This window comes from Diadema antillarum, unplaced genomic scaffold, assembly GCF_040938485.1.
Source record: "Diadema antillarum isolate AM-2024a unplaced genomic scaffold, OU_Dant_1.0 scf00000089, whole genome shotgun sequence".
Lineage (NCBI taxonomy): Eukaryota > Metazoa > Echinodermata > Echinoidea > Diadematoida > Diadematidae > Diadema > Diadema antillarum.
Genome location: NW_027270978.1, coordinates 373,135 through 389,773, shown reverse-complemented (window position 1 = coordinate 389,773; position 16,639 = coordinate 373,135). Strand labels below are relative to the sequence as shown.

Below are 16,639 nucleotides of genomic sequence, written 5' to 3'. Positions count from 1 at the left end.
GTTATGCACATGTTTTGCACATTTTTGAATACTATTACTTTGAGCTTGTTGCAAATTCTTGAGGATGTTGCATAGCATGTTGCTGGCTTTTTAGGATGTTGCACAAGAATTTTAGCATGTTGCAGCGACATGCTAAAACTCCTCGTGGACCACCCTGTGATAGATGACTTTAAACTGACATTCTCACAAATAAACCATAAATATTATTGGATTTTACATGAAGTTTTTGTTATCGGTTTCTTGTTCTACTGATCTCTCCAGAAATTACTTTCCTGGAGGGGTAAATTCTCTAATATTTTTGCAATCAAGAAGAACACACACTGAAAAACATAGGCCCTACTTGTTCTTAACTTACAGCCACATGCTTAAATGCAGGAGTAAATTCAGTGGCAGGTGTGGTGGCTGGTTTTTGCCTTCATAGTTTAGGTTGGTGCGGATATAGTGCACAGATAGCAGCTTGAAAAGGAAGTGGGACTTAGTGGGGAAAAAAATATATATAAAAAATATACACTCACTATACGAAACACATACACACAATCACACATCCTCTTTGTACAGACAGTGGGTTTTGTACACTTCAGGAGTCATTTCCTATCAAAATCCAACTTTGCCCTTTCTCTTTCATCTGTGTACTGTGCAGAAGTCCGCAACTGTGAATGATGTTGACTGTTGAATGTTCCGGTCACAATTCTTTTTCCTCTTTGCTGCATAGAAGCAGTAAATTATTATGTCATGCACACATACTGTACAGTTTTACATGTACAATGTACGTATTATAAATCACTTCACTGAAGAACTCATCACTATTAAACATAATTGCAGCAAACTGATGCAGGTGTATCAAAATTGGTGTGCTATTTCTCAGAACCTTCTATCAAAGACAAATTTGTGTTTCATAGGTAAAAGACACTCTTAACCTGTAGAGGACGAGTCCTGAGTACACTCAGGCAAGTGTCTACGGGAAATTCGTGTTGTAGCAAAATCAGCCTGTCCTCAATGGGTCAAGTACGCACAGGAGTGTTGGCACAGACCAATAAAGAAAAAAGGAATCCATACAGAATATTGAACATTTCACAAAAAAAAAAATGTTGTGGAACAGCACTGGTCCCCGCCATGCTCAATAATGTGCTTTGGTTTGTTGTGATTACTTTTTTTTCCATGAAAAATGACATCACAGCAGCAAAGACGTTGATATTTAGAATCATGAGATTGAGGCAAGATGTCAAGAGCCTTGATATGGGAAGTATTCAAAGAGTGAATATGGCTTTACATCAAGTGTGGTAGGGAAAAAAAAACACACAGCATGTGACTGACTGCTACTAGTTGTACCTACCAAAGATAACGTGATTACTTTGCCTCTGGTGATTCACATGTTGCTGTTACGGTTGCAGTCATTTACATTTGCTACACACCAAACACATTTATCCAACGTGATATACTGTAGCTTTTACAAGCAGATTGTACATTTTGTGGTAAATACCACATCAGCTATCATTCAATCCTAATTAAAGATATCTGCTTGTAGATTTACACTACAGTAGTTTGCTTGATTTATTCTAGGATAGATGGACGAATATACAGCTATATGCATTTGAAAAATACCATCAGATATGTGTACATGCAAATCACTCTGAAATATTTGGCATAGATATGAACTCTGCCAATAATGCGGCAATCAAAAAGATAGCAGTACAGACAAATTCAGGCTGAAAAAAAAGAGGAGTTTGGTATATTTTACAGCACTTTTTCTTATTCTGTTTGATTTTGTATCCCACCTGCAGCTTTTGAGGCATGCATAATGCAGGGATTTCTTTTGTACATTCTATTGCACCCGCTAACGTCCACCGTCAGTGCCACCTGATACAATGAAACCCCATCCCTGGCCACTATCTGAATTGATGAATCATACGCAGGTCTCAAAGATCTTTAATAGCATGGCCCCACCCCCAAGCAGACTAGGGCACTACATTGTACATCCAGCATCACAAGGGAGGCACCAGCGCTTCAATACTCAACAATATTCTCATCATCGGGCGAGCCTCCTACCACAGTTACTCTACCGGTTTTTTTTTTTTTGGGGGGGGGGGTGGGGAACAAGTGAGGATTTAAAAAAGAGTGAAGTGAAACTGACATGACTCAACATGTTAAGCTGTATCTTTGGTAGATCACATAGAACAATTCGTACAGGCACTGGATGTTGGTATGACTATGAATGAAAAAAAAATCTTGCCCCCCCCCTTTTTTTTCAAGTCAATGATTAGCAAGGTACAGTATACATGCACATGTACTTCCCTCAAAAGGCAACATACAATTGTACATTGTATACCTCGCTTTTTATGTTTAGATCAATGACTTTGTATACCTTTCCCTACAAAACTCATCATCACTAAATCATTATTTTGAATTAAACTGCAAAATCAAGCACGTACAATGTATATAACACAAATGTTTTTTTTTTTTCTAATTCATTTATTAAATGGAAATTTGATAAAGACTTATAGAACCTTGTGAAATATTGGCATCATCAGCATATCTTTATTTGAACACAAAATTGTGACTCATGTTTTGAGCTGTTTTGCACAGGCATGTGACGTGGTAAACATTCTACATGTATATTACACTCTCTTCTTTGTCAAATTTAGGAGAAACATTCATGGGAGTGTTTATTTGAGAGTTTTACTACAGCAGATAGAGGTACATAAATCACAGTCAACAAAGTGGGGGGGGGGGGAGGGGTGAAGGTAATGAGGAGTTTTTCTCTGGCACTATCCAGAGTGATGAACATCTGAGCATATTTCTGGCAGTTTGTCATGATGGTAATGATATTATACAAGTGAATTGTGCCAATTTGCATCCAGCCTAAATTTCAAAAGCTTTGACACAGTCGGGGTGAGGTGACACTTCAATTGACAACCTGTTTACATGCGGTGTCCATGGCATTTTGAGATGCAGCATTAAAGAACTGCCCCTTAAACACTTGACACTAGAATTGATGACCTGTTTACATGTGGTGTCCATGGCATTTTGAGAGGCCCCTCAAAGAAGTGTTTGCCGTTGGTATCACGGCAAACATTTGTACAAGTGTACATGGTGTACTTGGAAATACAATGTACCAACACTGTATTACATGCAGTAAATACTGCTGCACAAACAACAAACAAACAAACAAACAAACAAACAAACAAACAAACACAAATGTACCATTATTGCTTCCCCTTCTAATTTTGAATTGGACTTGATAATGTCAAGACACTGTATTTGGCACAAGTACTTCTTCACTCTGAGTGAAAAGTACAAGTACAACTTGTGATAATTTTAAGCAAACCCTATTTACACTAATAGTGTACACATGCTTTCTTATTTCATTCCTCCCCAGTCTTATATTAGGCCAAGTAAAAAAAGAAACCAGTTTCTCGTCCTCGCGCGCATCGATTTTGGCCGCCGCATCGATTTTTTTACTATTTACTATTTTCAAAATGGCGCTGAAAATACCAAGAAATTCATAATTCTCGTCCCAGCCCGCTCCCCGCCCGCATCGAGTTTCAGTTGCCGCATCGACTTTTTTGGATATTTACTATTTTTTCGGCCGCCGAAAAAAAAAAATATCGTCAATTCACCTACCAATCGTGATTTCTCATTGCTAAATACGCCTTGCGTCCTCTACTTTAATAGCTGCTGTAGCTTCTGTAGTGCGCATGTAATATAACGCATGCATTTCACACTGCGAGCTCGGCAAGAAGGAATGACCAACAAAGCAGTCGACGTAGTCGAACTGTAGTTGGATGGGCGCGCGGCGGGCCTGGGCTGTGATGTATATGTACAGCGCACTCGGTACGTCGTGAACGCGATAGCGGCAACATATTTTTCGAACAATCGCTGATATTCCACGCATATTTCGCGCATTGTTCGTATTTTTCCCCGTTTCTCATATTTTAAGCGGATGAATTGTACTGTGCAAATGCTTGTGAGGATTGTATCGAGTTTGTATGTATACATTTTCATGTCATTGTGAATATATGCATGTGTGTGCAGTGTCGGAAGGTACGGTGCCAGTGCAGTGGCCGTGCCGGCCGTGACCGCGTATGCGTGCACATGTCTGTAGCTGTCAGGGTCCCCATCCCCCTGGTCTGTCAGCTGTCTGCATGCACGCATGAACACATTCGAATGTGTAGAGGCCCAAACACTCCGCTCTGTAACGTTGCATCTGACGGCGATATACTAGTATTCGGTTTTGAAGAAAATATGAATGCGCTTTTCCAGCAAATGTAGAATTATTAAATGGGTGTATCTACAAAATGAATAACTTTTCCACGGATTCTGGTTTGTCTCGTATTTCTGCGGGATACTTTTCTTTACGATGTAAATTCATGGACACGGCCGTGAGTCCTATCACCTGTAGTGTGATTGAATCATTCATCATCCAAATGATGAGTGATTATCAAATGTCTTTTTAGAACACGAAGAAACATCTTTAAATGTTTAATGCTATAATTCTATATCAGTATCATTTTGACATCCATGTACCAGCCAGTTTCCAGTTGAATGTGCTACAATTGTACTGTGACGAGATGCAGATAGGCCTATCAGCGCAGCTGTGTGGACACAAAAAGTCACGAACACCAATGATAAATAAAGCAGTGTTTTGAATATCATGGAATTTATTTCAGTCGTACATTTGTTGATAGAGTGTTTTATACCTGTTTCAATTAATAGCACAATACATCAGAATTGCAAGTACACTGGTATCAGAAATGCCATTACAACATTAAATACCAGTTTTAAGATGGTCATTTTCCCTTGACATTTGTAGTGGAAAGGAAAAGCAAATGTATAATTCTGCATACATGAAGTTTCATTTCAAGTATGGTACATATTTATATCTATTTGTTTGAAAATGCACAGATTGCTGGCAAGACATACACTTGGGACCTGGTCTCTCATAACACAGCTACCGCATACCAGAGTGATATTTCATTTCATAAATTGGATATAGAAAATAGTAAAGCCCTCTCTCGTTACCTTTCTCAGAATTACCGGACGAGAAACACATGTTACTTTAATTTTGACAATCCTCGAAAAAATAGTAAGATATCAAATAGTAAGGACCTCCCTCATCGCCTTGCTCAAAAGATCCGGACGAGAAACTACTTTCTTTTTTTACTTGGCCTTATTCATTTAGTTGTTGTTTTTTTTCCAGAGGTTAATGCACTTAATGTGCATGGAACATTAGGAGACAATCTTGCAGTCTAAACAAGAACAAGATCTCACGAAATAAAATGTACACTGTGCAGAAAGGAAAAGGTGTTTTTCTACTACATGCAGTTATGGCTACAAAGAAATCCAACAATGGGGGGGGGGGGGAGTTGTAGGCATAAACATCATGTGAGTACTTGGGTAATACATGAATTGATGTTTAGATATATCAAATTATTGTAATTTATCCTCAAAATCAAGCTATGGAAATGAGATCTCCATGTGTACAAAATGCATTTTACTGACACGGCATGCTATCACGAGTGACAGATACATGCCATTCATAATCTGTGAGGTGATTATTCATTACCCAGCATCTTGGTTTCTAATCACATGCGCGGAAGGTCAGGGATATATGGGTTTCTGCTATACCACAAGGGAACTAAAAGCTTGTACATAAAACCTGCATCTGACACGAACAGGGTGAAATTGCCCAATGCATTTTAAATCAACTTCACTCAGGTTCATTATTTTATGGCACTACTCAAATATACTGTATGTAACATATCGTAGTTAAAGTTCCTGCAATCTCGACGAGTTGAATTTTCTCTGGTAATTTATTACCTTAGGGTACGATATTATGCTGGTTTTATGACAGCAGCCAAAAATAAACTGATGCACAATTGTATGCGTGAATGCAGACCATCTAAAGTCTGTCTTTACCATCTGTGTATGACGCATTACTGATCACTTTAAAGTGGTAGTCCTTCTTGTATGTTGGTCAAAGGTAAAATTTCCAAACCAAATGACAAGAGAAAGAAAGATAGACAGCAAGAGATCAAACAGCAATTGACCTATCAAGAGAAGATCTTCTGGAAGGCCTGTAGAACTATTTGCCCTGACATGTCTCAGTTGTAAGTAAAGGGAATGTGTGTACTTCATGCAGGTTTGTTTGGTGTTTTTTTTTCCCCATACCTACATTCTTGCAAAATTGTTTTGATATTGTTTGGTACTCTGATATCATAAATTGTAGGGTTCCCATCTAGACAGGCTCACACAAGGAACTATGAAAATCAACATTGAAATAAAAAGTGACAACTTTTTAAAAGACTGCCAAATTTTTCTCTAATGCTCACTGTTTCACTGATCTTTCTGCATTTATACTGAATCTACTTGCTCGTATTTAATGGCTTGGCTAATTTCCTCCCTAAGCTTATAGGTCAGCTCGGGTTACTGCAAGGGCAATTTTGCAGCATAATGTATTCATAATTTCTGAGCAGTTTCAGTTCCAAAGGGGGTCCTTCATAAAATGTCGGCAGGGCACTGAACATTGGTCTGCATAAATATTTACACAGTCTTGTTGACAGATAAGCACGTAGCCCAATGCAGCGCAATAACTGCGAGGGCTATATTGCACATGTACTGTACATGTATGACTGATGGTGTACGATGTCTAGAAATGCTGATCGCTACTCTGGCCAGACATAATGGATTGTGTGTATCTGTGTGAGTTGCGTGTGTGGAAGATGCACGGCTTGATGGAATGCTAGTTTACCCATCCCTGGAGGCCAGTGAAGATCGGTGCATGTTATTGAGCAATCATCTCTCGCTGAGGGCAAGACATGACAGCAGTAGCGCTCCACAAGCTCCTCCTCAGCCTAATGTAATTCACAAAATACCATCACGACACTTTGAGCACCACAGGAATGCTGGTGTATGTGTCAAATATCTACAAAGAATGTGAGATACACATTTCCTCACAAGATAGGCTCTCTCCCATCACTACAAGTACTAGTACATGCTTCGCGCTTTGACCCCTGATCACAAAGCTACATGTACCTGGTGCACGTAGGGTAATGCCTCAGTACGCAGTCCGACTCTGTGGACACAGCTAAAATTGATTATAAATGTCCACATTCATGGACAATGGCTTTAGAATGATATCATTTGCTAGCAGTATGCATACAAAATGCCAATGTTTAACATACTCAATGACAAATTCAAGGGTACTGATAGTCTAGCAACTTCTTCTGACTAGTAGTATCAGACAGTAAATTAAAGGCAATTTGTGAGGGGCCCCCTTTTCTGGTCCTCAAAACTGGCATAGCATCAAGGAGAATAAAGTCCAAAGAGAAATGTACCAGGTATCGCCTGTGAATGCTGGGAAGCAAACACAGCACTGAAAATTTGTAGCAATTATTGGAATATCTTTAAGTCATCTAAACCTAACAATCAGTGAACACAACTTAAATATTCATTGCGACTGGGTTATGATGCAATTCTTACAGGGCCTACAATGATTTTGCAGTTGCTTTGTGCTTGTTAGTTTTAATGACAAAAACATAGTATTTGGTTCCTCCATTCAATGGTGTCCATGACTTCTGAGAGAGCATTTCTAATCAAACAACACTATGATCTATAGATGTGATCTACACAGTTGCAGTACAAAGAATATATAAAATATGGATATTGTTGGCTCATCAACACCAAATGTCATGACATTACCGGTACTCTAACATCAAGTCTTTTTGTTTGAATTTCTCTCAAGCTCTCACTGATCAGTTGCTTTGACTTTACTGAGGATATTTTGACTTTGAGGCAAATATTACCTTTGAAACAAGATTGTGACTGTTTAGTGCATCAATGATCTTGCATGGGGCACACCAGCAAGCCGTTAAGTACCACAACAGTCAGCAAAAAAAGTAGGAAAAATACAATTCAAACTACAGCAGGAATATGATGATTTCAGAGGCTGATGATTAGATACAGGGTTACAATGTACATTACAAAATCGGTGGATTTACAAACTATATACTGAGAACTTTGAAAACATTTGTATTGCATTCACACATTAATTAAATCAACTATATTGTAAACTGTACATGTACATGGTTTACTACAATTGCATGTTATATGTACAAGTAAATTTCTCAGAGCCCTAATGTCATCACCTGAGTCCCAAACCAAACATGTACATTTACAAGGGCACGTAAAATCAGAGCTGCTTTTTAAATCTTTATTTTCACAATATTATCGCACACGACAGGCTTTGGTTTGCATGTTCGTTTGTATGTATTTGTTTTGTTTCTCAACATGGTATCCTGAAATAGTATTCACCTGATATAACAGGAGGCCCATTTTTACACACACCCTGAATAAACAGCACAGCATGCCTTCATGGATTTGTGTGGTTGCTGCCAGGGATACTACCCCACCCCCTCCCCCTTCAAACTACTGACTTACAGTATAATCTGAAGGATATCACACTTTGGAAAGATAAAGCCCAATCGTGTTTGTCTGACAAAGTATGACATGAGGAAATTAAATGCAATATTTCCCACACTTTAACATTCATATTTCATTTCTATTTATGTGTTTAAAGGCATAATTTACCATTTGCAGAAGAAAAAAAAAATCCCTGCATTAGTGCTTTAAAATAGTTCTAAAATGTGAGCTAGGGATAGAAACAACCACTGTAAAAATCTGAATTCGTATTTATAACTGATGTTAAGTATTGTTGAACAATACACAAAATATGAACAATAGTTATAATAAAAATGTTTCCAGACTAAACCATCTACAGTTACGGTTTAAAGAGAAAAAAACTGATATCTCCTTATACTTTAGGCTTTATTGCAAAAATCTTATATGGTAGGATGTTTTGTGATACAATAGACCTGCGCATATGCATCAAATGTGATATCTTGGAACATTTTTAAATCACTGCTCCCAAAGGTAAACAGGACCTTTAAAGTTGCTACTGTAGATGCTGGAGATCTATTTTATGGATTGGAATGAGATGGTAAACAATTCGAACACTTTGAGCCTACAGTGAGATGTACGAATGCCATAAAAATTGTACTGGTATCAACATCTTAGGTTGCAAATATGATCCATCTGATGTGACCGAATGGAGGTTAATATACTGTATCCTCATCACTTGCAATAATCCAAAAATTATTGCACATCATCAGTAAACAATGCAAATTACAGTACTTACACATTGTATCATCAAACTTATAAGTGATATACATGTAATGTCACTGCTTCCAAGCACTTAACCCATCCACGTACGGGCCTCTGTGTAATCTGTAATATCGTGCCTGCCTAGTAAGTTGGCCATGAACTTGGGCGCGATCTTCCCTACGGCGCGATCTACACGCGAAGAGCATTCATACGTCATGGAAAAAACTGCCTGTGTCATTCCCACTAGGCAGGAGGGATGATGCGTGTACACTCGTGCTAATATGCACTTAGTTGACTCAATACAGCACTAGTTTATGTGAATTTTATGAAAAGAAATAATAAATTGGGCAGGAATTATGAAAAAATATTGTTTCTGTGTATTTCATTGATAAATCCTCTTCATTTCAAGCCATCTGTAATCACATCTTACCCACTTGCGAATCGACGTGTCCATAATGTCCTCGAGCCCCACCCCCCCGCCCCCGAGATAGCTCTGGAACATTCCATTCAATGACGGGGTTTTTATTTTGCAACGTTATCTAATAACTCTCATGTAAGCAAGTTCTTGCTATGGCTAATCTATTTTGTAATGTATCATAATCTATCTATGCTGAGATAGCCTAATTCAAATTTGCAGAGACATACAAAAAGATTTGTTTTACAATCGTGATACGTTCAACTACTCATTTACCCTGTGCTGAAATCCGCATGTCTGCTCCGCACATGTTATCGCTATCGCTCAAACTTCGATCGCGATGGCTTGTGTGTGTACACAGGTACACAGTGCGTGACGTGCATGTGTGGAGAAGCATGGGGCTGAGAAAACCCGGGACTCCACGTGGTGTAGTGAAAAACAAATCGGACGTTCGAAGTCGTACATTCAAGAGCTAAAACAGACAAATAGCGAATTCAAAGTCCACTGAAAAGGTCTTGACATTGTAATGTATGTTCCAAAATCATGTCTGGCTTAGTTTTGAGAGAATTTTCTACACGCACGAGATCAGGAATGAGATCGGTGAACTGGCTAACAACGTGTGTACTGTGAACATGTGACTGGCTTGTGCACATGGCCTAGCTAGATAGTGATCGTGAGAGTGCGGCAAGAACGCTAGGAATGCACCCGAGATGCGGTGTGTTGCAAATTCTTGGGGTGAAATTAGACTTCCTTGTTCAGCCCGTCTAGTATCTATATTTTTTTAATAATTCTAATTCTTCATAAAATCACGATAAAAAGACTTCATATATTCATTTTATATTTTAGAAGCGTAATATGAAATATTTTGGGGTCTTTTTTTAGTCCAAGAAAAAAAAATAGTTTGAATAAAAAAATAATAATAAATAGTCGTTCTTGACTCAAGTCTAATTTCCTGCGCCTTCTTGCAGTTACCCCGCAGTTGCCCATGGATACGATGCATAAATAATCAGCTGTTTACTGAGTCGTACTAGTGTACCACCCTACTGCTCTTGTTCAAATTGAGAGGATTGTTATTTTACCGGCGGCACTTAGTTTTATAACCTCATCCAATAAAAAGACAAATTCAAACATCAAATGGTGTGACAGTTTTTGTCAGAATTCCCTATCAATTTCAACTTGTTGCCAGGATAGTTTTCAGATTTCACTTGCTTCATTATCGAAGCTGTTTGACATTTGAAAGAACTGCTCCATAAGAAATCACCTTTCATTTGTTATTTATTTTCACAAACAAGTATTTTGGTCACTTGAATATTTCTTATTATTACTTCAATGTCATGATATTTCATGATGGTTATGTATTCTGTCTTTACATGGCAAGATGGGATTTTTTTTTCCATCCAGGGTCAAAGAAGAAAGTGACAGGAAGGAAACCAAAAGGATAGGGAGGAAATGAAAAGGATACAATGAAACACCTGATCAGCAGGCTCTTTTTTATTACAATGGTGAATGCAGTACATCAGAATTTAAGTACAGTTCTAAATAATTTATCAGTTGAAAAATGAGCAAAGAAAATGGATTTCATCGAGTTCTAAATGAAAACTAAATTAGCATCGCCATTATGATTTAGATCTAGAACCTAGTGCTAGTACTACAGAATAGACCTGATGCAAACTTGTTGTCAAGCTTTTGGTTGAGTTTCTTCAGAGACACGAATTTTGGTAGCACAATACCCGAGTGAATAAGAAAAAGGAAAAAAAAATAAATACACAACTGTAATGCAGGTCTCTAGACCACTCCCGTGCACGAGCGAGCATCAGCCCCCGTTTCTTCAGTGTCTAGCTCTCGTCATTTGCATTGGCCTAGGCTAGGTTACTCGTGTCGTAGTTTTACTCGCCATCATCAATGTCATACATGGTTACACAAAATAAATTACATCTTGCCATCACCTCAACCACAGCAAAACCCTGAATATCACTCCCATCATAGTCACTCTCAGCTCACAAAACATATCAGCAAACGATACAGACATCGCAGACCTAGCTAACTACTAGCTCTAAACATAGTTGTAACTACGCCACGTCAGACATTAGTTGTACACAAAAATGAAACGGAGGTGAAAAACTAGTAATGAATACACGAAGATCATCAACGATGGCATATTACCGTAGAAAAAAATACACAGAACATCTTGCACCCAAAAAAAAATCGAGGTAAAAAACTACGATGAGAAAAACTAGGGTGAAAACACGATGCTTAGAAGACGAACGATGAAGACACTACGGCAAAAATGCTTACACGGAAAACAAACGAGTGGGTACCACACAAGCTACGATGTTATGCGCACATACGTAGATAAGCTACATCGTGTTCAATCAAAAAACTCAACAAACACTAGGACAAAAACTCACCTCTAAATTGTTGCAAACGAGATAATCACTTAGAAAAAATGAACAAAACACTCTCAGAAGTACGATTGTTCTCTGAGAATGAAAGATATAGAATGATACGAAAGCAAAAGAGAGAAAAGAGAGAGAGAAATGGACGGGAAACCTAGAGAAGTTACCCACACTCACTAACGTAAATGGAATTCGACACACACACCCCCGTGCCCGCCCCAGCATAAGCATAGCATAGCAGTACACGTACACACACAAGGAGATATCGTCAAGCACTCTATGAGGAGATCGATATCACGATACCGCGCGTAAGAAATCACTGCAGTTGCTGGGGCAACAAAGATACATGCGCGCTGTAAACATGAATATTGATTAGTTTCTCAGCAGGCTCGAACCCCTGGCAGGTGTTTTGGCCAATAAGAGACATTCTAAAATATGTTTCTTTGCATAAATTATTTTTCTGAGTCCCAGTAAGGATCTCTGTGATTGGCTAAAATTATTCTACAGCTCCTGGCCAAGCCTGAGGTCCTAGGACGCCCTCTTTTGGTCATAAATAATAAAAACCACGTTTTTTGTGGGAGCTGACGGGGATGGGTTAAACAAACTGTGAAGTAGAATTTGAAAATGTGTTTGTTTTATTCAGCAAATGATATACAAGTAACTTTCTGTAAGCCTGTTCTGATAGTAGCCTAGTTTCATAAAACATAAGGGACAAGTTCACTGACTAGGAAATAGCACATTTTACAATGTGTAACTTCACTTGACAAATCACTAATATGCTTGTATGAGATGTGCAGTGTACATATCTCATGTGGCTGATAATGATTTCCTGCCTTATTACTCAAAGACAAGTGGACAAAGGATCCACTTACATTGTATAACAAACTTGGGCATTTCTGAAAGCTACACATACTATATTTTGGCAGTTTGGGTTCAAATCTGATGATATTCCGATTCCACAGGACTCTTCACACAGAGGTTGATTACTTAATATGAGGGTAGTGAGGGGGAGGCCCCTAGAAAGTTCTAAAACAATTTGAAGGTCCCCTGCTTTACAATTACAGAAGCTGTAATTGACATTTACCCTTGCATAAACGCTGCCGACTAGCATACTATTGTACATGTACGGAATACAAGAATGAAATCTGATTTTACAAATGCTGAATTCAAGCATACCTCAACAGTTGTTCACTACAAATGTTTATCACAGATAATGAAGCAAGGTTTACGCCTAATATGAAGTGTTAGTCTGTCAGTGTAAAGTACTGCACTATTAATGCTGATACAAGATTTATTTGAATAGTAACTTGTATTCAGCATTTAATACAGTTCTGTGGTTTGCTTTTAATTATGATGGTAATTTGATAATATGGTCTTCTTTATCCAGGGTTACCTCTTCAGTGGTGCTTTTGCTCCATAGAGGGCACTGCCAGATACACTGTATACACTTAAAATATGTATATCTGGGTAGAGAGGGACATGGTGGTTAAAAGCATCTTGTCCAAGGACATACTAGGCACTTGACAGGATTTTAAATCAGGACCTCACACTGAAAGTCCTACCCACTATGATGTACACTTGTAGTGTCCCCACTTTATGTAAGGGCATGTCATTTCTGCGAACATTCTCATTCAAACAAACCTTTCTTTGTCAAGTTATTCTCACTTGAAAGGCATATTATAGGCAAGACTTCCATATGTACCCCCCGCTTAGACAGAAAGATCCGTCTGTCCGGAGGACTCTTTTATATTTTGCCATTAACGCTGTCCTCCGTAGACAGACGGAAGGTTGCAGTACCCATTGCTGTGTGGATGTTCTTAACCACTGTCTCTATGGAAAATTGGGTGAGGTACCTCACCCTTCTCGATTGCGTCTAATTCACGGCCCTAGGTCGGCAAATTTAAGCTTGTATGGTGAATTTATTTTTTTAAGAATACGTTACACTCACCAGATTCATGAATAATCCAACATTTTAGGAGAATTTTCAACGTAAAACACAGCCTGTCGCGTCGTCACATTCAAACTGCAGAAACATACACTATGAATCTATTAGCTAATCACATGCGAGGTAGTTTCTACGTGTTTGTTTTACTAAAACACGTACCTCGCATGTGATTGGCTTAGCAATTGTTATAGATTCAAAATGGCGACTTACTGCTCGCGAACGGCGATGTTGCGATATCGATAAAATTTCTGCATTATAACCGAGGTTGTGTGAGTATTTCGATTGCACAATGTGAGAAATTTATCCCAAATATTGCTGCATAATGTGTCATGTCATGTCATACTTGTTTGAATGTAAAAAAGCTGTCTGAAATTTGGTTTATCGTAACGTTTGATCTGTGCGCGACTACTCCACACAGGAGCCGCAATCATTGACTTCGGTCTGTATACGGAGGGGATCCGTGAAGCCAGACGCAGTCTCCGCGGAACATTCCCCGACGGACAGATACAGACCGATCTTTCGGTCAACCCCCCGCTATGCATCATGTATCAGTAACAATCGCTAACATGAATAAGTTTAGGTGGCTTTGGGATTAGGATTAGAGTTTACTCAGTTTAGGATTAGGGTTAGGGTTAGGGTTAGAGTTAGGGTAACATTGATCTCGGTGTCCTAATGAAATGCGGACTTCAGAGAAAGCTCATACAATGTAGATCTAGGTGTATAATAGTGGGGGTACATATGGAAGTCTTTCCATACTATGCAACAGGGATCAGGATTCTATTCAGCACTTTCTAGTTTTTTTTGTGAAAGCGTTGACTAGACTAGGCGGATGCGAATTCGATGTAGCTTTTCTCCCATCTGGTCCAGTTCAGAGAGAAATTTGCCAAATTTTGAAAATTCTCTGGAGTCAACTAATGTCAACCTCACTCCTGGTGCAATCTTTATTTTTTGTACATATTGCTGTAAATTTGAAAATCTTCAAAGTTCCTTAGCTTCACTGTCTTCTTTTATTTTGTACATTACTTGTACATCATTTTTTAGCTCCCAGTGACTTAACTAAGATAATGTAAGTTGCATAATATACACTGTAGAAGGCTAACTTTAGTTTCAGATTGTGCAAGCAGAAAAAATTAGCTGCGATAGTAAACTACACATTGTAGACATGTTTGCAAAGAGTGGCTTGTTTAAATACACCATATGACAAGAAAACTGATGTCGATATCAACCACATTAATCACTTTGCTTCATATTTCAGGAAGTGATTCTAAATTAGCTATTACTTTATATACTGTGATTTGCTGCAATTTGAGATACAATTGACACTGATATGGATATGAAAGTACAAATACATTTCTGATAATGGCATACATCCTGGCAGTGAGGTTTACTTCAATACGTACTAATGAATAATATTCATTTCTGGTCAGTTTTTCTTTTTTGGTTTGTTACGTAGAATTTTACATGAATATCTGTGTACTGTTTGAAGATCCTATGGATCCTGTAGACTGCCAAACTCTTAGCTACAATATACATGTAGAATCCATAGCCGCATTCACTTGGGATAATGATTGTGATCTGAATCTTGAGATTCTTTGGTTACATTCAGACGGGCAGAAATATCCCGCTAATTGCTGATTGCAATAATTTGTCAATCGAACAGTACATGGCCAAAATCTACCAAAATGGTGACCCTGAATTGTCCTTGTGTTTCCACAGTCATGCTGTTCAGTTTAAGGATTAACAAAATCTCCAGACTTTTTTCGCTCCAGCATCCACACATACACACACAGCACATATAACGCACACACTTGCAGCAGTGCAGATCACCGTGCTAGTTATTTCTCAAAGTACACAACTGCCTTAACTTTGAAATAATTGCAACATTTCCCTCAGCTCAGGTACTTTCCTGTTAGCTGTTGTGAAAGAGAGTGCCAGTTATTATGTGAAATGATGTGAAATTATATGCATGTTTTGTGACAGTAGAATTTGCTGGCTTGTGATAAGTGAAGGAAGTGTCCGGAATCTGGAGCCATAAACATGGATTGGAGGCTGGCTGAAAACTGGGGTTTTTTAATACTCCCACTCCCAGTTTTCAAAGATGTACATTGTAGGGCGTTACAAGCCGAAAGTTTTAGGTTTTATCTATCCTATGAAGGCGATAAATCAAGACAACAATAAATCAACACAACCAAAACAACCCATTCAAACATGCCCCCCCCCCCTGCCCTGCACAGTAATTTACAGTGCTTCTGCCAGCTACATTGGACATGAACTATGAAGCACTCAGCATGCAGCACGGGTGGTGCTTGGTGGTGGTGCATGGTGTCCCGTGTAGACTCGACGGCAGCAGCAGAAATATCCATATGTACTGTACTCACCATACTTGTCCGTAGGCGCCTGATCCCACAGGCTCCAACTGCACGTACCGATCAGGGACTTCCCACTCGGTTTTGTTCAGTTCCATGCGATGATATCCCGGCGGCAACGGCAGCGGAGCATTGGGATTGGAAGCAGACATCTTCTTCTGCATCTCCCCTGTTCGAAGAAGAAAATGTTTGAAATTCTCCCACGATTCTTTCTGTTCGTAGCACGTAAAAGTTTCACGGTCTGTCGCCGATTTCTAGGGCGTCTCGATCCTCCTGGATCCTTGCGAGTTGATTTTCACAGCCACACTACAGTATATGGTACGACGTACCAGGGAGGTGCACGTATTGCACCTCCCTG

The 16,639-nt window shown here is 38.9% G+C and overlaps 1 protein-coding gene across 1 annotated transcript in view; it reads right to left on the bottom strand.

The window, feature by feature from the left end:
• The window catches only part of LOC139718126 (mitogen-activated protein kinase 14B-like), a 40,546-nt gene extending 23,972 nt beyond the window's left edge, over positions 1-16,574 (bottom strand). Inside the window, exon 1 of the mRNA XM_071629611.1 lies at positions 16,294-16,574. Within this exon, the coding sequence (XP_071485712.1) occupies positions 16,294-16,445 (152 nt within the window). The 5' untranslated portion in view covers positions 16,446-16,574. The remainder of the gene's footprint in view (positions 1-16,293) is intronic.
• Between the last annotated feature and the right edge of the window lie 65 nt (positions 16,575-16,639).